General features: G+C 33.2%; 1 protein-coding gene across 1 annotated transcript; it reads left to right on the top strand.

Moving 5' to 3' along the window:
- Positions 1–9,407: 9,407 nt before the first annotated feature.
- On the top strand, positions 9,408–14,007 carry LOC142631367 (uncharacterized). Its single transcript, XM_075805506.1, has 7 exons — positions 9,408–9,475; positions 9,566–9,612; positions 12,134–12,234; positions 12,413–12,469; positions 12,550–12,866; positions 12,959–13,183; positions 13,941–14,007. Exons 1-7 carry the CDS (start codon positions 9,408–9,410, stop codon positions 14,005–14,007), a joined length of 882 nt encoding a protein of 293 aa, XP_075661621.1.
- Positions 14,008–16,605: the final 2,598 nt, after the last annotated feature.

Genomic DNA, 16,605 nt, shown 5'->3' with positions numbered 1-16,605 from the left:
AAACACATGTTACATATATATGTATATATATATATATATATATATATATATATATATATATATATATATATATTTTGCTGGTTCCCAAACCCTCCCCACTCCTAAAAAGTAAGTAACCATGAATCTCACCAAACTCTCAAAAGACTTTTTTTGACACTGGCAATGGAAACGCGCGTTTTTTGTAGCCAGCGTTTTTTGTAGTGCGCTTAGAAGTTATTGTGTGGACAATTATCATTAGAAGGATCTGTTCCCAACTTTCCTGTCTGTTACGTTCTCACCTCTCTCAAACGGACTTCGCATAGTTCACTTGAAAAAGAAATGCATATTATATTCCTGCATGAACATGAACACTGTTTTTCCTTTTAACTCGTTTTTTCCATTTTCTTTATTTATTGTTAAGTATTTGACTATTTTGTATCCATATCAATATCATATTCATACATACCACATGTTACTAGCCAGTACTACAATAACATTTTCTTTTTTGTTTCAATCATATGTCTTTAATATTATTTATACTAGTCGCAAACCCGCGCGTTGCGCCTGATAATTATTTTATAGTAATTTTTTTTAATTTTTTTTTAACAATTTAAACTAATTTAATAAAGAATAATGTATTTCATAATCATAATTTTATTTATTATAGAAACAATCATAATGTAATATAGGAACAATCATAAATTATAAATATAAATTTTGTCGTATCAAAATGAAAACAATACAATTTTTCTCGAAATTCAAAATGCAAGTTAACGAAAATATTCGTTTTTTAATAAAAGTTAATTATGACATTTTGTGTATCATTAAAAAGAATATAAAATTTGGAAATTATTCTTTTAGTTTTAAATAAACATTCTCTAACTTTATTTTTTCTGCCTACAATTCAAAACACCGAAAAATGTAACTCAGAAAATTAATAAAACTTAACAATGATTAATTGGACCAATTAAGAAAAAAATTTGTTATAATTTCATCCACTCAAAATATATTATCAAATAAACAATTATTAGCAAAATCTAAGAATTAAATTTCTATGTGTGCATTGTTATAAAATAATAATAATAATTAAAATAAAATTGCTAAAGCTAAAATTTGTCACCCATCCAGTTATTTTCATTTAGTTAACCTTTGTTTTTCTTTAAATAAATGGCATTTTAGTGTACTTCTAATTCAACTATTAAGAGAACTTTGTCCGAGGTAATTTGCAAAGTAGCATGAGTTTGCCACACAATGTTGTTAGTTAGCAGGAAATGGGAAGAATTTTGGAGAATAATATCTTGAGCCTTTGAACCTCAAGTTCAGTGAAGAAATCGAGCCTCAAATCCTCAAGTTCTGATTGTTGACATAGAGATATTTTTGCTACATGGAACTCAAATTCCATAAAAGAAGGAGATGAATTTGAAGAACACAATGAAAATCTGAAATTCTGAAGAAATTGAAGACAAAGAGAAGAACCCACAAAGGAAGAAGAAGAACAGTCTGCATGGGAATAGAAAGAACATGATGAAGATCTAAAGAAATTGAAGAAAGAACACGATGAAGAAAGGAAACCACGAAGAAGAACCCAAGGACGAAGAAGAAAGGATTCCACAGAAGAAGAACCAAGAAGAACAAAGGACCAAGTGAACATAGGACATCGAGTTTTAAATACTCGATTGCCACGTGGATTTTTTCCACATTAGATTGCCATCACATACAACTCGAATTCCACCTTTGAACTTGAGTTTTAGAGTCTCGAGATGCTAGTTTGCTACATAGTTTTGCAAACATGACAACTAATTAAAATATTTCAAACATAATGTTAAATACAAAATAAATTCTACTTTGTCCACCACAACGGATTAAAGGATAAAAAAAAAATTAGTAAAGTCTCATAGTTTAACATCTAAATTGAGCACTATAAAAAATCATGCTACGTAATAGAAGAAATATCAATTTACAATAAATACTAAATTATCCAAATCATGCTATGTAATAGAATAATATTATATTTTTATATGCTAAATTTAATTCTTTATAATTCAATAGGATAACATTTAACAATCAAAAAGAAAAAAAAAAATTAAAACAAAACTAAATCGCATTAACCCAAAATATAGTTTTAAAGAATATAAAAAATTATCAACTTAAAGCAAACATGCAAAAAAAATAAAAAATCTACCAAAAATTTGAGAGAGAGAGAGAGAGAGAGAGAGAGAGAGAGAAACAACATTTTTGTTGTGAGGGAAAACTATGCATAAAATAGAAGAGATAGCGACAAATTTATAGTAAGAGAGTATGAATAAGAAGAGATAAAAATAAAGGAAGATGAAGGGAAAGGTGAAGAATGATATTAATTTAGAGGGTAGTGGGGAAATGAAAAGGTAAGGAATGGAGAAATGTTGGAGAAGTGTTGGGGAGATGAAAAGGTAAAGGAGGAAGAAAGGTTAGAGTAGTGTAAATATTAAAAAAATAAATGTTAAAAACAATTATAGAAAAATTGGAAAGAAAAAATATAATGACGGGGATGTTGATGTGGCTCAACTGGAGCGTAGCAACAATAAATGCTACGCTTCAGCTTTTAGAAATATTAAATTAGATTAGATTAGATTAACAAAACTTATCGGATCGTAAAAGAACACATCAATCATCATCCAATTTTTATTTAATTAAAGCATCCTTAACTAAAACAAAAGAGTGCTAGCTGTTTTAATGGGTCCGGTTAATGTGTGCCCTAAGGGCACACATTAAGCCATCTATTTTTGGAAACATTTTATGGGGAATTAAAAAAGTTGTAAAATTTTTTTAATTCTTGATAAAACTTTTTTTTTAAAATTGTATACTATTGTGTGCCCTTAGGGCACACATTAGTAAAATCCTTAATATATTTAGTACATACGTACGTAGGTGTATATATGGAATTATATATGATTGGACGACAAAACAACATAGAAATAGAAACCAAATTCTTCCCAGTTAGAGTAAGCATTAGTATAGTATCAATATGTGTAAACTTTTCTATCTATTTTAACATTAGAACTTACTTTTTCTATTTTACATGATCACTTTTACAAAACAACATCAAACTATCTATTTTATACCCCTTTTTATTTAAATAATCATTATTATTATTATTATTATTATTATTATTATTATTATTATTATTATTATTGGTGCAGTGTATCAAATGTGGAGGTGATGGATGCTTTGTCTGGAAGTTTCCTCCCGTTCTTATTTGTACGTCTCAATGGTTGTTCTTGGTTTCCAATCCCATAGCCTTTATGGCTTATCTCTTGCCTCATGAGAAGCATCTATTCCTTGGCCTCCTCAGGTGGATTGTCCGCCTCGGTTTCCCTAATCCACCTAGCACTTTGATTGTCCTGATTGGGCTAGGCCTGATTTGATAAACAGTTGGGTCCAATTATACCTCAGGTGAATCATGCTGATGGTTCCTTCTCTTCAGGCTCCCACCCCCCACAAATTAAATTTAAAATTACAAAAATTTAAAAGGAAAAAAAAAAAAAGGGTTTACATACTATTATATAATTTTTTTGCCTCAATTGTAATGTGGCAATGTTTGAGTGGTAGAAAGTCATTTATTATTAACATGAAATCTTTAAAAAAAAATAATAATAATAAGAATAATAATAATAATAATAATAATAATAATAATAATAATAATATATTATTATTATTATTATTATTATTATTATTATTTACCAAACAACCAACATTTTCAAAAAGCACTTTTGACCATTTTTACTAAACATTATGCTTTTTTTTTAAATGAAAATATTAACGAATTTCCTAAGAGTATTGATTTAAGAAATATTTTTAGAAACTTTTTATGAAAATAATTAAAAACAACTAACTTTATTAATAGTTTTTTTATATTTCCAATTAAAGTTGTATTAAAGTTTTCTTAAAATAGTCAATTAACAATTGTCCTAAATGCACCTATTAACATAATCATTTTGAAAAAAACACAATTTCATACTGTACTTTTTTAAAACTACAACTTTTTAAAAATTATAATTTCAAAAAGCTGAACCAAACTCACCCTTAAACAGGTAGACAAAGACAAAGTCAAGTGATAAGATTGCATAAATGCAACCTTAGAGCATTAGAGCACTAGCATCCAGGATGCCATAAAAAAATTTCATATCCCCAAACACTACTTTATCTATTTTACCAACGCATTTCACAACTCATCCAACATTCTAGTTCTTACTTTTACATACAATCCAATAAAATAGTATAAACTACTTAATAAAATAATAAAAAATACTCTTCTCTCTTTCTCTCACTCTCTTTTTCTCTTCACTCACAACCACAAGATTAAAAAATTATTTTTTCTTTACAACCCATGGACAATAGCATTAGCATTGGGGGGGGGGGGGTGTGAACCTCTCCTCCCCCTGGTTGCTATTTTACCATCTAGACCCTTAAAAACATGCTACATTTGGCGGTGGGTATCTAAAAATTTATACTATCTGTGAGCAATAAGGTTGTATATATACAACCTTACTGTTCATGGGTTGTAAAAATAAAAACTAAAATCTTAATGGAGTGAGAGAGTAAGAGGAGAGGGAAGAGAGAGATGAGAGAGACGAGAGGGAATTGATTTGTTTATATTATTTGTTGGTATAATTTATATTATTTTAATGAGTTGTATGTGAAAATTGAAATTGTGATATTGGATGAGTTGTAAAACACGATGGTAAAATAAATAAAGTAGGTTTTGAGAATGTATAATAAATTTTTTTTTTTTTTGCATCCCCGAATGCTAAGCATTAGCATTAAAGGGTGTAAAAACTCCCCAGTTGCTATTTTAGCAACTAAAATAAGCCAAAAGTCACAGACATCTAGGGGTGGGTTTGCATTTTTTTTATATACCAACTGTGAATAATTGGTTCTCATATATAAGAACCCACTGTAGCTTAGGATTTTAAAAATATATATTATTTTATACATAAAGTGGATTTTTAAGATGTAGAGAAGAGAGAGAATTGAATTATATATATTTTCAATGTTGTAGTTTATATTATTTTAATATGTTGTATGTAAAAATAAAAACTGAGATGTTGGGTAAGTTGTAAGATGGGATGGTAAAATAAATAAAATAGATTTTTAGGGTGTAAAATAGAGACTAATATGTATCCCCAGATACTAGTGCTCCTGTAGCAAGGTGGCAAATTTTTCAAGTAAGTCCTTTTGTTCATCCTCTTTCTTGATTCAAAATTCCACTATTTTCACTGCAGAAGTGGTAAATATATCAGCCTTTGAAAACATAGATTGGATCATTGATACAGGAGCCACTGATCATATGGTCCATTCTGTTTCAGTTTTTAGCTTCATCACTTGTGTGTCTAATTCCTATGTTTACTTACTTAATGGTGAAAAAACTTCAGTGACTCATATTGGAACAATACATCTCATTGAAACTTTAATCCTCACTATGTGTTGTGTCCCCTCCTTTACTTTCAATCTTATTTCTATTAGTCATCTTAACAAATTAATTACTAGTTGCCTCATTTTTCTTAGTTCATTTTGCTTTACTTAGGATCTTGCTCTTTGGAGCACGATTGGTCTGGGTAGAGAGCAAAATGGACTGTATCTACTGGATAACAAGTTCAAGACATTGTCTTCTATTCCAGCTTCTTCCATTTGTCAATTTGTTTGTACTTAATATGATCTTTGGCATTTTAGATTAGGGCATCCTTCAAGTGGAAACATGATCCTTTAAAATTTAAATAAAGTTGTCCCTTTTGTACAGTGTAATAAAACTACTCATTGTGACATCTGTCCAATAGCTAAGCAAAAGATGTTACCTTTTACTTCTAGTAATCACATCTCTGAATTTCCTTTTGATCTTGTTAATTGTGATTTTTGGGGTCCCTTCTCTACTCCTACTATGGATGGTTACAAATACTTTCTTATAATAGTTGCTGATTTTTCTAGATGCACTTGGATCTATTTGATAAAGGCCAAATCAGAAACTCAGTTGCTGTTGTCTCAGTTCTATGCTTTTGTTGAAACACAATACAACAAAAAGATAAAATGCATAAGAACAAATAATGGAACAACGTTTTTGATGAGGGATTTCTTTAAGTCCAAGGGTATAATTATGTTGCAACTCCTTAACAAAATTCTATTGTAGAAAGGAAACAACAACACATTCTTAATATGGCTAGATGTATACACCGAATTTCGTACCCCTTACAACTCGGGCCCCCATTCCCTAATAATGCTGAAATTCTAAAGCCCAAGGTTCGTGTAGGGCCCGATCAAATTACAAATTGACTTGAGAAATGTTAAGATGGAAAATATAACTTTTTATGAGCAAATAAATTTATTTATGGAAAATAAAGGCTAAAGAAACCCTCGGCCTACGTACGTAGACACGTACCTGTGCATGCAACTAGGGTTCCAGAAACTATGAAAGACAAGTTTTTATGCATTAATGTTGAGGTTTGGAACAAATCCCACATCATTTGGGAGCCGTTCCAAATCCCCATTTTTCAACTATATAAAGCCATACATGGTGCCTTTTCAAAACACACAAAAAATTCTAAGGAAAAACCTACGATTCACTAGAAATAGTGAATCAAAAAGGGAGTTTTTCACAAAACATCCTCAAGTCAATTTTCTTTGATTGAGACCATTTTTAGTCTTGAACTTTCAAGTTTAAGATTTCTAATCACTTTTGTATTTGATTGTGAATAGATTGATTAAGGGAAAAGGTCAAAATCAAAGATTGAAAAGCTTCTTGTTTGAGGTATTGAGTTCTAACCTTTTTTCTTTCATTTCTTAGTTTTAATTTTGTTTTCTTGCTTAATTTATATTTTAACATGTTTAGAAAGCCTAGGGTTTAATAGTTTTCTGTTTTAAAGCATGCTAGGTTGTTAGTTTTGTAGTTTTAAAGTTTTGCTTTGTTCTGTGTTCTTGTCTTTTGGGTTAGGGTTCTTCAGGGCATGTTTGTGTGTGCATGCTTTCTACATGTGTACATAGGCTCGAAGTATGTGTATACATACAACTGACCTGCGTACATAGGCCTATGTATGTGCATGCATACTCAAGCCTAGAAACCCTAATCCGAGTTTTCTGCTTCTGTTTCTTTGTTTCTTTTACATAATATGCCTTTGTTTTGACATTCTTGTATGTTTTTGAGTCTATGTTCCTCTATTTAATTACTTGTTTGCCTTTATCATGCTAGATTAGGGTTTCCTCTTTATTTCTTGCTTTGATACCATGAATATGCATTAATATGATCATGCATTAATGCCATAAGTGTTGTGATGCAGTAAAGTAAGTGAAGTAAGGCATGAATTCACATGAACATGCATTTTTGGGTGATGAACATGTTTTTTTATTGTTTAGATACCATGCTTAGATGTTTGGGTTACGTTTGATGTCAAAACCTTGTTGCCATGCCTATGGTTTTTGCCATGTTTGTTTGATGTTTGGGATGAAATGCCATGTTATATGCTTAGATGTATGCTAGTGTGTGTGTGAGTTTAAGATGCAATATTGAACATGTCTTTAATGAGATTAAGACGTAAGACACAATGAGTGGAAGCTGACCTACAGGTCCAAGCTGTTTTGGGTGCCTTAACAACTTCCCAAAATCGTTCCTAAACTCCGAACCCATACTCTGGTAGTAAGATCAATCCTTCCATGTAAGGGCGCTATATACATGGTTCCTAGATCATAAAACTAGGTGGCAACTCCTTTTCTCCGCCCCGGTCCACTCGGCCATGGCGTACTCCCCAAAGGCCTAACCACGCATTACGCCCTCACTAGAGCACTTAAATTTCAATCAAACATTCCTTTAGAGTACTGGGGTGATTGTGTTCTTACAACATTTTATCTCATCAATAGGTTGCCTTGTTCTATACTTTCTAACAGAACTCCTTATGAGGTTCTTTTTGGTCATCTTCCCTCTTTTCACATCTTAAAGTGTTTGGATGCCTTTGCTATATTTCTACTCTAGCACATCACAAAGACAAATTCTCTCCAAGAGCCACCAAATGTGTATTCTTAGGATATCCTTTTGGTGTTAAAGGTTACAAAGTCATGGATTTTCACACACATTCAGTGTTTATATCAAGAGATGTACAGTTTCATGAGTCTATATTTCCCTTTCAATCTCAAGTTCCTTCACAGTCCATTGACCCTTTTGACACTTGTTTTAATTTTTTTTCCTTACTAGTATTACCTACTCCCTTACCTGATGAACTTACTCCTATTCTACTTAACCCTAATTCACCTATAGCAAATACTGCCACTGACGCAAATACTGCAACTACTGTAGATTGCACTACTGCAAATTGCACTAATTCTACAGAGTGAATTTCCTTACAGATTCCTCCTTCCATTAATACACACTTTCATTCATCAAATTCTTTTCCTATTCCAGTCACTACTGCATCCTCTATTCCACCCATAAAATCCACTAGAGTTCATGAAACCCCTTCTTACTTACAAGATTACTCTTGTAATTTCCTTGTTAGTAATCCAATCTTAGGTAGTCCCTATGATATTAATAAAAGCCTTTCTTATGCCAATATTAGTACTTCACACAAAATTTTTGCTCTTGCTACAAGTGTTAAGATTCAACCGGAGTTTTTTCACCAAGTGATGACTTCTAAAGCTTAGCAAGCAGCCATGGACAAGGAGATATCTACTTTGGAACTTAACCACACTTGAGATATTAGTCATTTACCTAATGGTAAGACTCCAATTGGATGCAACTGGATCTGTAGGATTAAGTATAATCCAAATGGTTCAGTGGAGAGGTACAAAGCTAGGTCAGTAGCTAAAGGTTACACTCAACAAGAGGGCTTGGATTATTCAAAGACCTTCTCTCTAGTTGCCAAATCTATATCATTGATGGTGTTGTTATGTATTGCTATTCAAAGGCTAGGTTTCGAATCAATTAGATGTGAACAATGTCTTTTTACATGGAGACTTAGATGAGGAAGTTTATATGACTTTACCACAGGGATTTCACAACAAGGGGGACTATGATAATGCTGCTACTTGTAATGCTAATGCTGTTGGTACTGATATTACTGTTGGATACGCTAGGCCTCTTGTTTGCAAACTGAGGAAATCCCTTTTATGAATTGAAGCAAGCCAGCAGACAATGACATGCTAAGTTGTCAACAACAATCACTAAGCTTGGTTTTGTGCAGTCCAAATCAGATTATGCTCTTGTTGTTCATTCAAAAGGCTCTTGTTTCACAGATCTTTTATTTTATGTTGAAGCTACTTGATAGCAAGTTTGGGATAAAGGACCTAGGAGCTCTAAAGTACTTCCTAGGGCTTGAAGTGGCTACAATTGAAAAGGGTGTCAGCCTGAACCAAAGGAAGTATGCCCTAGAAGTGTTGACAGAATGCTTGGTTGCAAGCCAATGAAGACTACTATGGAACAACATCTCAGGTTGTCCAAAGATGAAGGTGATTTGATTGATGATCCATCTCAGTGTAGAAGGTTGATAGGAAGATTGATGTACTGAACTTTAACTAGACCTGATATCTGCTATGTAGTTAACAGTTTGAGTTAGTTTTTGAGTATGCTTAGACAACCCCATGTGTTAGCAGCACAACGGGTTCTACAATACATCAAAGGTATTCCAAGCCAAGGGATTTACTTTCCAACAAACTCAAATTTTCAATTGAAGGCTTATTGTGATGTAAACTGGCTTTAGGGGTGGCCCCCCCAAAATTTTTCAAATTTCCACTAAAGCATGTAAAAAAATTACATGCCCCCCCCCCCCTCAAAGTTAAGCTCCAGCCCCCCCCATATTATTCTCAACAATTCTTCTAGAGTTCTAGTCCAATAGAACTTCAAATTAAGCAAAAAACTTGGCCCACATCCAGCCCCACCAGCCAGCCCCAATTCCCTAATCAAACAAAATTATTCTTTTCTAAACCATAGACACTTCCAGCCCAACCCAAATCCAAAATCTAAAATACCTAATTAAACACAAACAAAAGGCATCTTCAGACTTCAATCCTCACCGTCTAAAAAAAAAAGAAAAAGAGAGAACAATCTAATGTACTTTCACGCCTCTACCTTAGTTTTTTACCTTCTCAGTTCACGCCTCCAATAGTGTCACACTCACGCCTTTGCCTTAGAAACAATCACCCTACAGGCTCACCGTGACATCGCTGCCTCCACCAGCCTGCTAAACTAGCCTTCATTGCCTTAACCTGAACTCAAGCCCTCACCTCAATTCCTCAAGGTATCTCATTCATTCATTCTCATCTCAGTTCTTTACTTGATTTCTCTCTCTTTTTCTCTACAACTGAACTAAATACTGATAGTAGAATAGAAATATCAAATATGTGTATGTGATTTCCCTTTGCCAGCAAAACAATTTATATTTATTTGACTTTGTCTTTTGTCTTTTTGTGTTTATTGTTATTGTATTCTTTATTATTTGATACATTGACTCTGAGACTAGCCTTTTGGCTTTTGTGTTGTTTGTCCATTAAGTAGGGGCCGGGTGGGGCTTGCATTGTGTAGTTAGGTAGTAAAGTAAGTAAATTATAAATGAAAAAAAAAAAAAAAATCTATGGAAGGAAATTGGGGTGAGGGTCGTGAGTCTGTGTATTTGGTTTTTAGTCATTACATTATACATGGTAGTGGGGTGTTGTAAATTTATTTGGTTTATGTTGTTTGTTTATACTTTTGATTGATTTGTTTATTTAGTTTTTTTTATCCTAAAAGGTCATTACTTAACTACAGGTGTATTTATATTATAATTCTTGTAAGAATGAATTTTATATGAGAATTTATTATCTCTCTCTCCCAAGTTAGTTTATCATTTGTTGAATTGATTTTTTTTTAGGATTGAAATTATGTGTCAAATAATGAGCAAACGACAAAAAATTGATGCATTTTTTAAGAAAAAAGATATTAATCATTCAAAACTTAGGAACTCTATAGAAACAAATGTTGATACTTCAATGCCTAATGAGCGTCCCTCAAAATGTTCAAGAATTGAATCTAAAGGGATAAACCATGATCCAGGATCTTGTAAACAAATATATGAATTCCCTGTCAACGAACAAGATGAAAATCGACGTGCTTTTCTCATAGCTGGTCCATATCATTGTTATTGATTCTGTTCCAGCCGAAACGGCCGGAATTTTTCGTTCTAGCATGCAAACCGGTACCAAAATACCCCACGTTCCACCTTGAGTCAGATTTCAGGCAGTTTCAGGTCATTTCGGTCTATCTGGACAATTTCGGCCAATACCGGCCGAGATGCAAATTCCGACTAGTACAGGTTTTGGCCTGCTATGAAAAAAAAAAAAAAAAAACTAAAAGCTCATTTACGCCATTTTGGGCTTCACTGTTTCTCATTCAGCTTCAACATTGTCTCTTTGAGCAACCACACTTCTCTATTGTTGACATTTCATTTGCTAGAGAACACTTACCTGTTAGGCATGTTGGGGTCCAGCCTTGATTGTGTGAGGAAGCCTTAAAACTTAAAACCAAAAAAGCATTAAAAAAAAAAAAGAAGCAGAGAAGTTTGTGGAGACTGGAGAAAAAGAATGGAGGAGATCAGATGGAAACGACATTAAGTGAAAATGGAACATACGTGTGGAGTAATGGAGGTTGTAAGGAAACTTCTAGGAAATTTCTTAGCTCAAAAACTAATCCTAGATTCTTATTTATTTACAATAATGCCACAAGTAAAAAGTTAAAAAATATTCACATAAATTTTTTATCAACTTTACTTCATTTGCTTTTAAGGGGAAAGAGTATACATTGTACATTTATTAATTTGTTTACAATTATGAATTTTATTTGTAGAAAATTAAAAATATTTAAATATTTTTTAACCCCACTTTATCTAAGATTTTTAAAAAAAAAAATTCATTATTTTATAATAGTAATAATATATATATTAAGGAACCCGAAACACCTTGAAATGGTACGTCGAAATAAGTCGGTACCGAAATATTCTATTCCACTAGACAAAACGAAATGGGTCCCGAAACGGAATTAATAACATTGGTCTATATCAACCTAGAGACATAAAGTATCCATACAAAGGACCGAAAAATCATCATCGTTGTTTTCAATCTTCGTGGTTTGAATCACATTCAAATTGGTTGGAATACTCACCTTCAACAGATTCAATCTATTGTCTACCTTGCTACCTTTTTCGTAAGAAACCAACAAGTGGTCCTGGATCAGATGCATTCACTGAAAAAGGTTTTAATAATTGGAAAAAGGTGAGAAATGTTGTGAGGGAAGATCCTAATACACCACATAAAATTGCTGAGAAATGTTGTGAGGATCTAATGAATTATTCAGGACATATTGACAAACTAGTTGAGAAACAAACATCAAAAGAAATGGAGAATAATCGATTGCAGCTTAAGACCTCAATATAGTGTGCTCAATGGCTAGCATTCCAAGCTTGTGCTTTTAGAGGCCATGATGAAAGCCTTGATTCAAAAAATGGAGGTAACATTATTGAATTGATAAAACACACATCAACTTTCAATGAAAATGTAGCTATAGTTGTCTTGAAAAATGCTCCATAGAATTCCAAATATACGTCACCCACAATTCAAAAGGAGATTCTGCATATTCTAGCTAATAAAGTGCAAAATGCTATTCGTGAAGAAATTGGGGATGCAAAATTTTGCATTCTAGTTGATGAAGCTCGAGATGAGTCGGAGAGAGGGCAAATGGCCATCATTTTGAGGTTTGTTGATAAAGAAGGTTTCATTAAAGAGCGTTTCTTTCATGTTGTGTATGTTAAAGACACTACTGCATTGACTTTAAAGAATGAGATATGTGATGTCCTTTCTCATTATAACCTCCACATTGAAAATATTCGAGGACAAGGATATGATGGGCTAGTAACATGCGTGGTGATTGAAATGGATTACAAGCTTTTTTTCTTAAAGATTGCTCATATGCTTATTATATGCATTGCATGGCTCATAGGTTGCAATTAGTTCTAGTTACAGCATCTAGAGAAGTAAAAGATGTTCATCAGTTCTTTGATCATTTGGTTAATATTATCAATATTGTTGTTGGTTCTAGTAAGCGTAATGATGAATTGCAACATGCTCAAGCAGAACAAGTTGAGAATATGATTGCTTCTAATGAAACTAAGACTGGAAGAGGTGCAAACCAAATTGGTGCTTTGCAACGAGTTGGAGATACTAGGTGGGGATCTCATTTTCAATCTATTTGTAGTTTGATTAAAATGTTTGATGCTACTTGCAAAGTTATCAACACTATCTCTAAGGAATGGGCTAACTATAAACAACACAGTGATACTGAGGGAACTTATCAGTTATTAACATCATTTAAATTTATTTTAATCTTCCATTGATGAAAGAGATAAAGGGAATTACTAATATTTTGCAACAACATTCTCAAGACCTTTTAAATGCCATGCATTTAGTTTCAACTACAAAATCACTTATTCAAAAGTTGAGAGATGGTGGATGGGAGCCTTTACTTGCTAGTGTTTTATCATTTTGTAAACAACATGAAATTGTTATTCATGATATGAATGCTCGTTACACTAAAGCTCGAGGTAGATATCGACGTCAAGATGAAGATTTAACAATGGAACATCATTTTAGAATTGGCAGATTTACAGTTGCAATAGACTTTCAATTACAATAATTAAAATGTAGATTTTGTGAGCTAACAACAGAACTTGCCATTCTAAGTTCAACTTTAAATCCCAAGGATGCTTTTATATTATTCAAAATTGTCGATATATGCAATTTGGTTAAGAAATATTATCCTCAAGATTTCACTGACAAGAACAAGAACTTTTGGAGTCTCAATTGCATTATTATGAGCTTGATGTGATAAAACATCTAGATTTTCAAAATATGAGTGCAATTTCCAAGTTATGTAGGGGATTAAAAATTTCAGGAAAGTCTAAAATCTATTTTTTGATTGATAGGCTTATTTGTCTTGTGTTGACCCTTCCAGTTTCTACAGCAACTACAGAACAAGTTTCTCAGCTATGAAGCTGTTAAAAACATGACTTCGCAATAGAATGGAGGATGAGCTTTTGGCAAATAATATGATAGTTTATATAGAGAAGGAAATTGCAAGGAATTTCATTATAGAGATGATAATGGATGAATTTTATTCCATGAAAAATCGTTGTCATACATAATTTGATGTGAATGTTCTTTTTCGTATGTCTACGTTGAACTAGACAATTTTTCATGTTTATTAATGTTCAAGTATTTGATGATATATGAAAGTTAATAATTTTGTATCCAATAGACTTATGAATTATATTTAGTATGTCTCTATTACAACCCAGCCCCCCCTCTCCCCCAAGTAATTATTCCTGGCTATGCCCAGTCTGGCTTGGATGTCCAGATACAATGAAACCATTGACTGGATAGTGTATTTCTTGGAGAGAGCTTGATTTCATGGAGATCAAAGAAACAAACAACGGTTTCGAGGTCCTCAGCAGAGGCAAAATACAAATCCATGGCCAGAACTTACTGTGAAATCACTTGACTGTTCTATTTGCTTGAGGATTTAAGGATACAACACACTTAAGGCAGCACTTTTGTATTGTGATAATAAGGCAGCACTACACATTGCTGCAAAGCCTATGTTTCATGAGAGGACTAAGCACATAGAGGTAGACTGCCATTTGCTAAGGGAAAAAATTCAGGCTGGGATGATTTAAAACTTTTCATGCTAACTTTCAATTGGCTGACGTTTTCACTAGAGCTCTTGGTGTGCCTGCTTTTATGAACTTAGTAAGTAGGCTGGGATTGTTAAATGTCTCCAGTGCTAGCATCATCTATACAAGGCCTTTCCAAGACACAACTGCTATATCTACTTCAGAGGCAGCTTTGGTCTTGAGGGGGACTGTCAAGAAGAAGGGTATGTAGATTGTTGAGAACAAAGCAGTGTTGAAGAAGCTAGAAGTGAAGAAGAAGAAGAACAAAGTTAAGAAGCCTCAAAATGATAAAGTCAAAGCAAAGAAAAGGCTAACTTCATTTAGTGAAACACCTGCGTTTTGGATGAAAGTTTTGAAGAAACTACTTGTTGTTTGAAGCTTTAAGTTGAGTATGTCACATTCACGAGCAAGCGGTTGTAGTTGGTTAGGATTAGCTTGACAGGTGCCTTAATGTTATTGGAGTAAGGCTATTAGGAAAGTTAGTTACTTTTCCTGCCCAATTTTCTTTCTTCCTTTTATCTGCAATACAGTATATAAACAGATCTTGTACATCAAGTTAGGTACAATTTTTCATTTACAGAGCTTTAGCAATAAGAAGCTATTCTCTCATCGAGTTTTCTCTCTGTTTCTAGAAATTTTCCTAGATCATTTTGTGAATCTCCTTTCTCTGTTTTTCAAGTTCTTTAATCGCCTTGAGATTTTAACAGACGACAATGAAAATGATTGTTTTGGAATCCATCCTCAAATATTCCTCTACCAAAAGGAAAAAAAAGCAAAAGCAAAGCCAACAAATTTAAAGTGAAATACTGAATCCATAATGGTTTTCAAGACAAAAACAATTAGGAAAACGAAATTGAAATTTCATACGTGAACAATGGCACATAAAGATAAAAGCACATGTTAAACGCGTTACGGTATACATCCACATCATGCCCCAAAATACAGCAAAAATACCCAAATGCAATTGTATTGTCATATTTTTGCAACAGTGGAATTCAATTTGGTTCGTGTATGACATGAAGGCAGTGATGATTGGTGTGTCTTCTATCTTGGAAGGAGGATAAGGAGAGGGATCTTTCTGGGTTACAAATTGGGCAGGTTCTGGCCCAGGCCGAAAACCAGAAGCTTATTTCATTCCATTATTAGAGGCAAAAAAATTTTGTATGCTAGGAAAGTCGCATATATGCTTAATTAGAATCATCATCATGTATTTAAATTGTTAAGGAGCAAGAGTGTATATAAGGAGCCTATCTTTAAATTAGCAATGAGTGGCAGAGAGATGAGATGAGATGAGAGATCCCCAATTCAGAGTCGCACTCGGACTCGGTCCCTTGCCATCAAATTTTTGCACGCAACTCAATAGTCAATACGGGAAGGCTTCTAGAAGCTGGATTATTATCTTATCTTAATAAATAATTCTTTATGACCTTTCATTTTGGTCCTACTCCATAGTCACTACTATTATTTAGACAGCATTCATTAATTATTTTGAGGGTTTCCTTTGTGAAATTGACATGATACTCTGTCAGACTCATCATCAAAGATGAAAGATCGATGGACCCTCCCTCTCTCCCTCTAGACTAATCGATTCCCATCAACAAATAATCTCCATTTTTAGTCACGCAAGTGTGATAGAAAAGAAATACGTACAGTTCCCTTTTTATCTGTCATGAATGATTGAGATTCGCTCCACTTTCCACACACTTTTCTTTTTTCTTCTTTCCCTCGCTACCACTACTACTGCTACTACTACTACTTTAGCAATTATAGTAAAGTGACAAAGGTGAGGTGGTCCACATCTAACTTTAATTCTGACGCTATCTCAGAGTGGTCTCCTTAATTTCTTGGTAATCCAGCCGCATACTTATTAGCCAGTTTACTACTCTCTAATTTCTACGCTTCTAGACAGGGGTGGAGC

Source organism: Castanea sativa, chromosome 4 (assembly GCF_040712315.1).
Source record: "Castanea sativa cultivar Marrone di Chiusa Pesio chromosome 4, ASM4071231v1".
Classification (NCBI taxonomy): Eukaryota; Viridiplantae; Streptophyta; class Magnoliopsida; order Fagales; family Fagaceae; genus Castanea; species Castanea sativa.
This window is presented reverse-complemented; position numbering and strand designations above follow the sequence as displayed.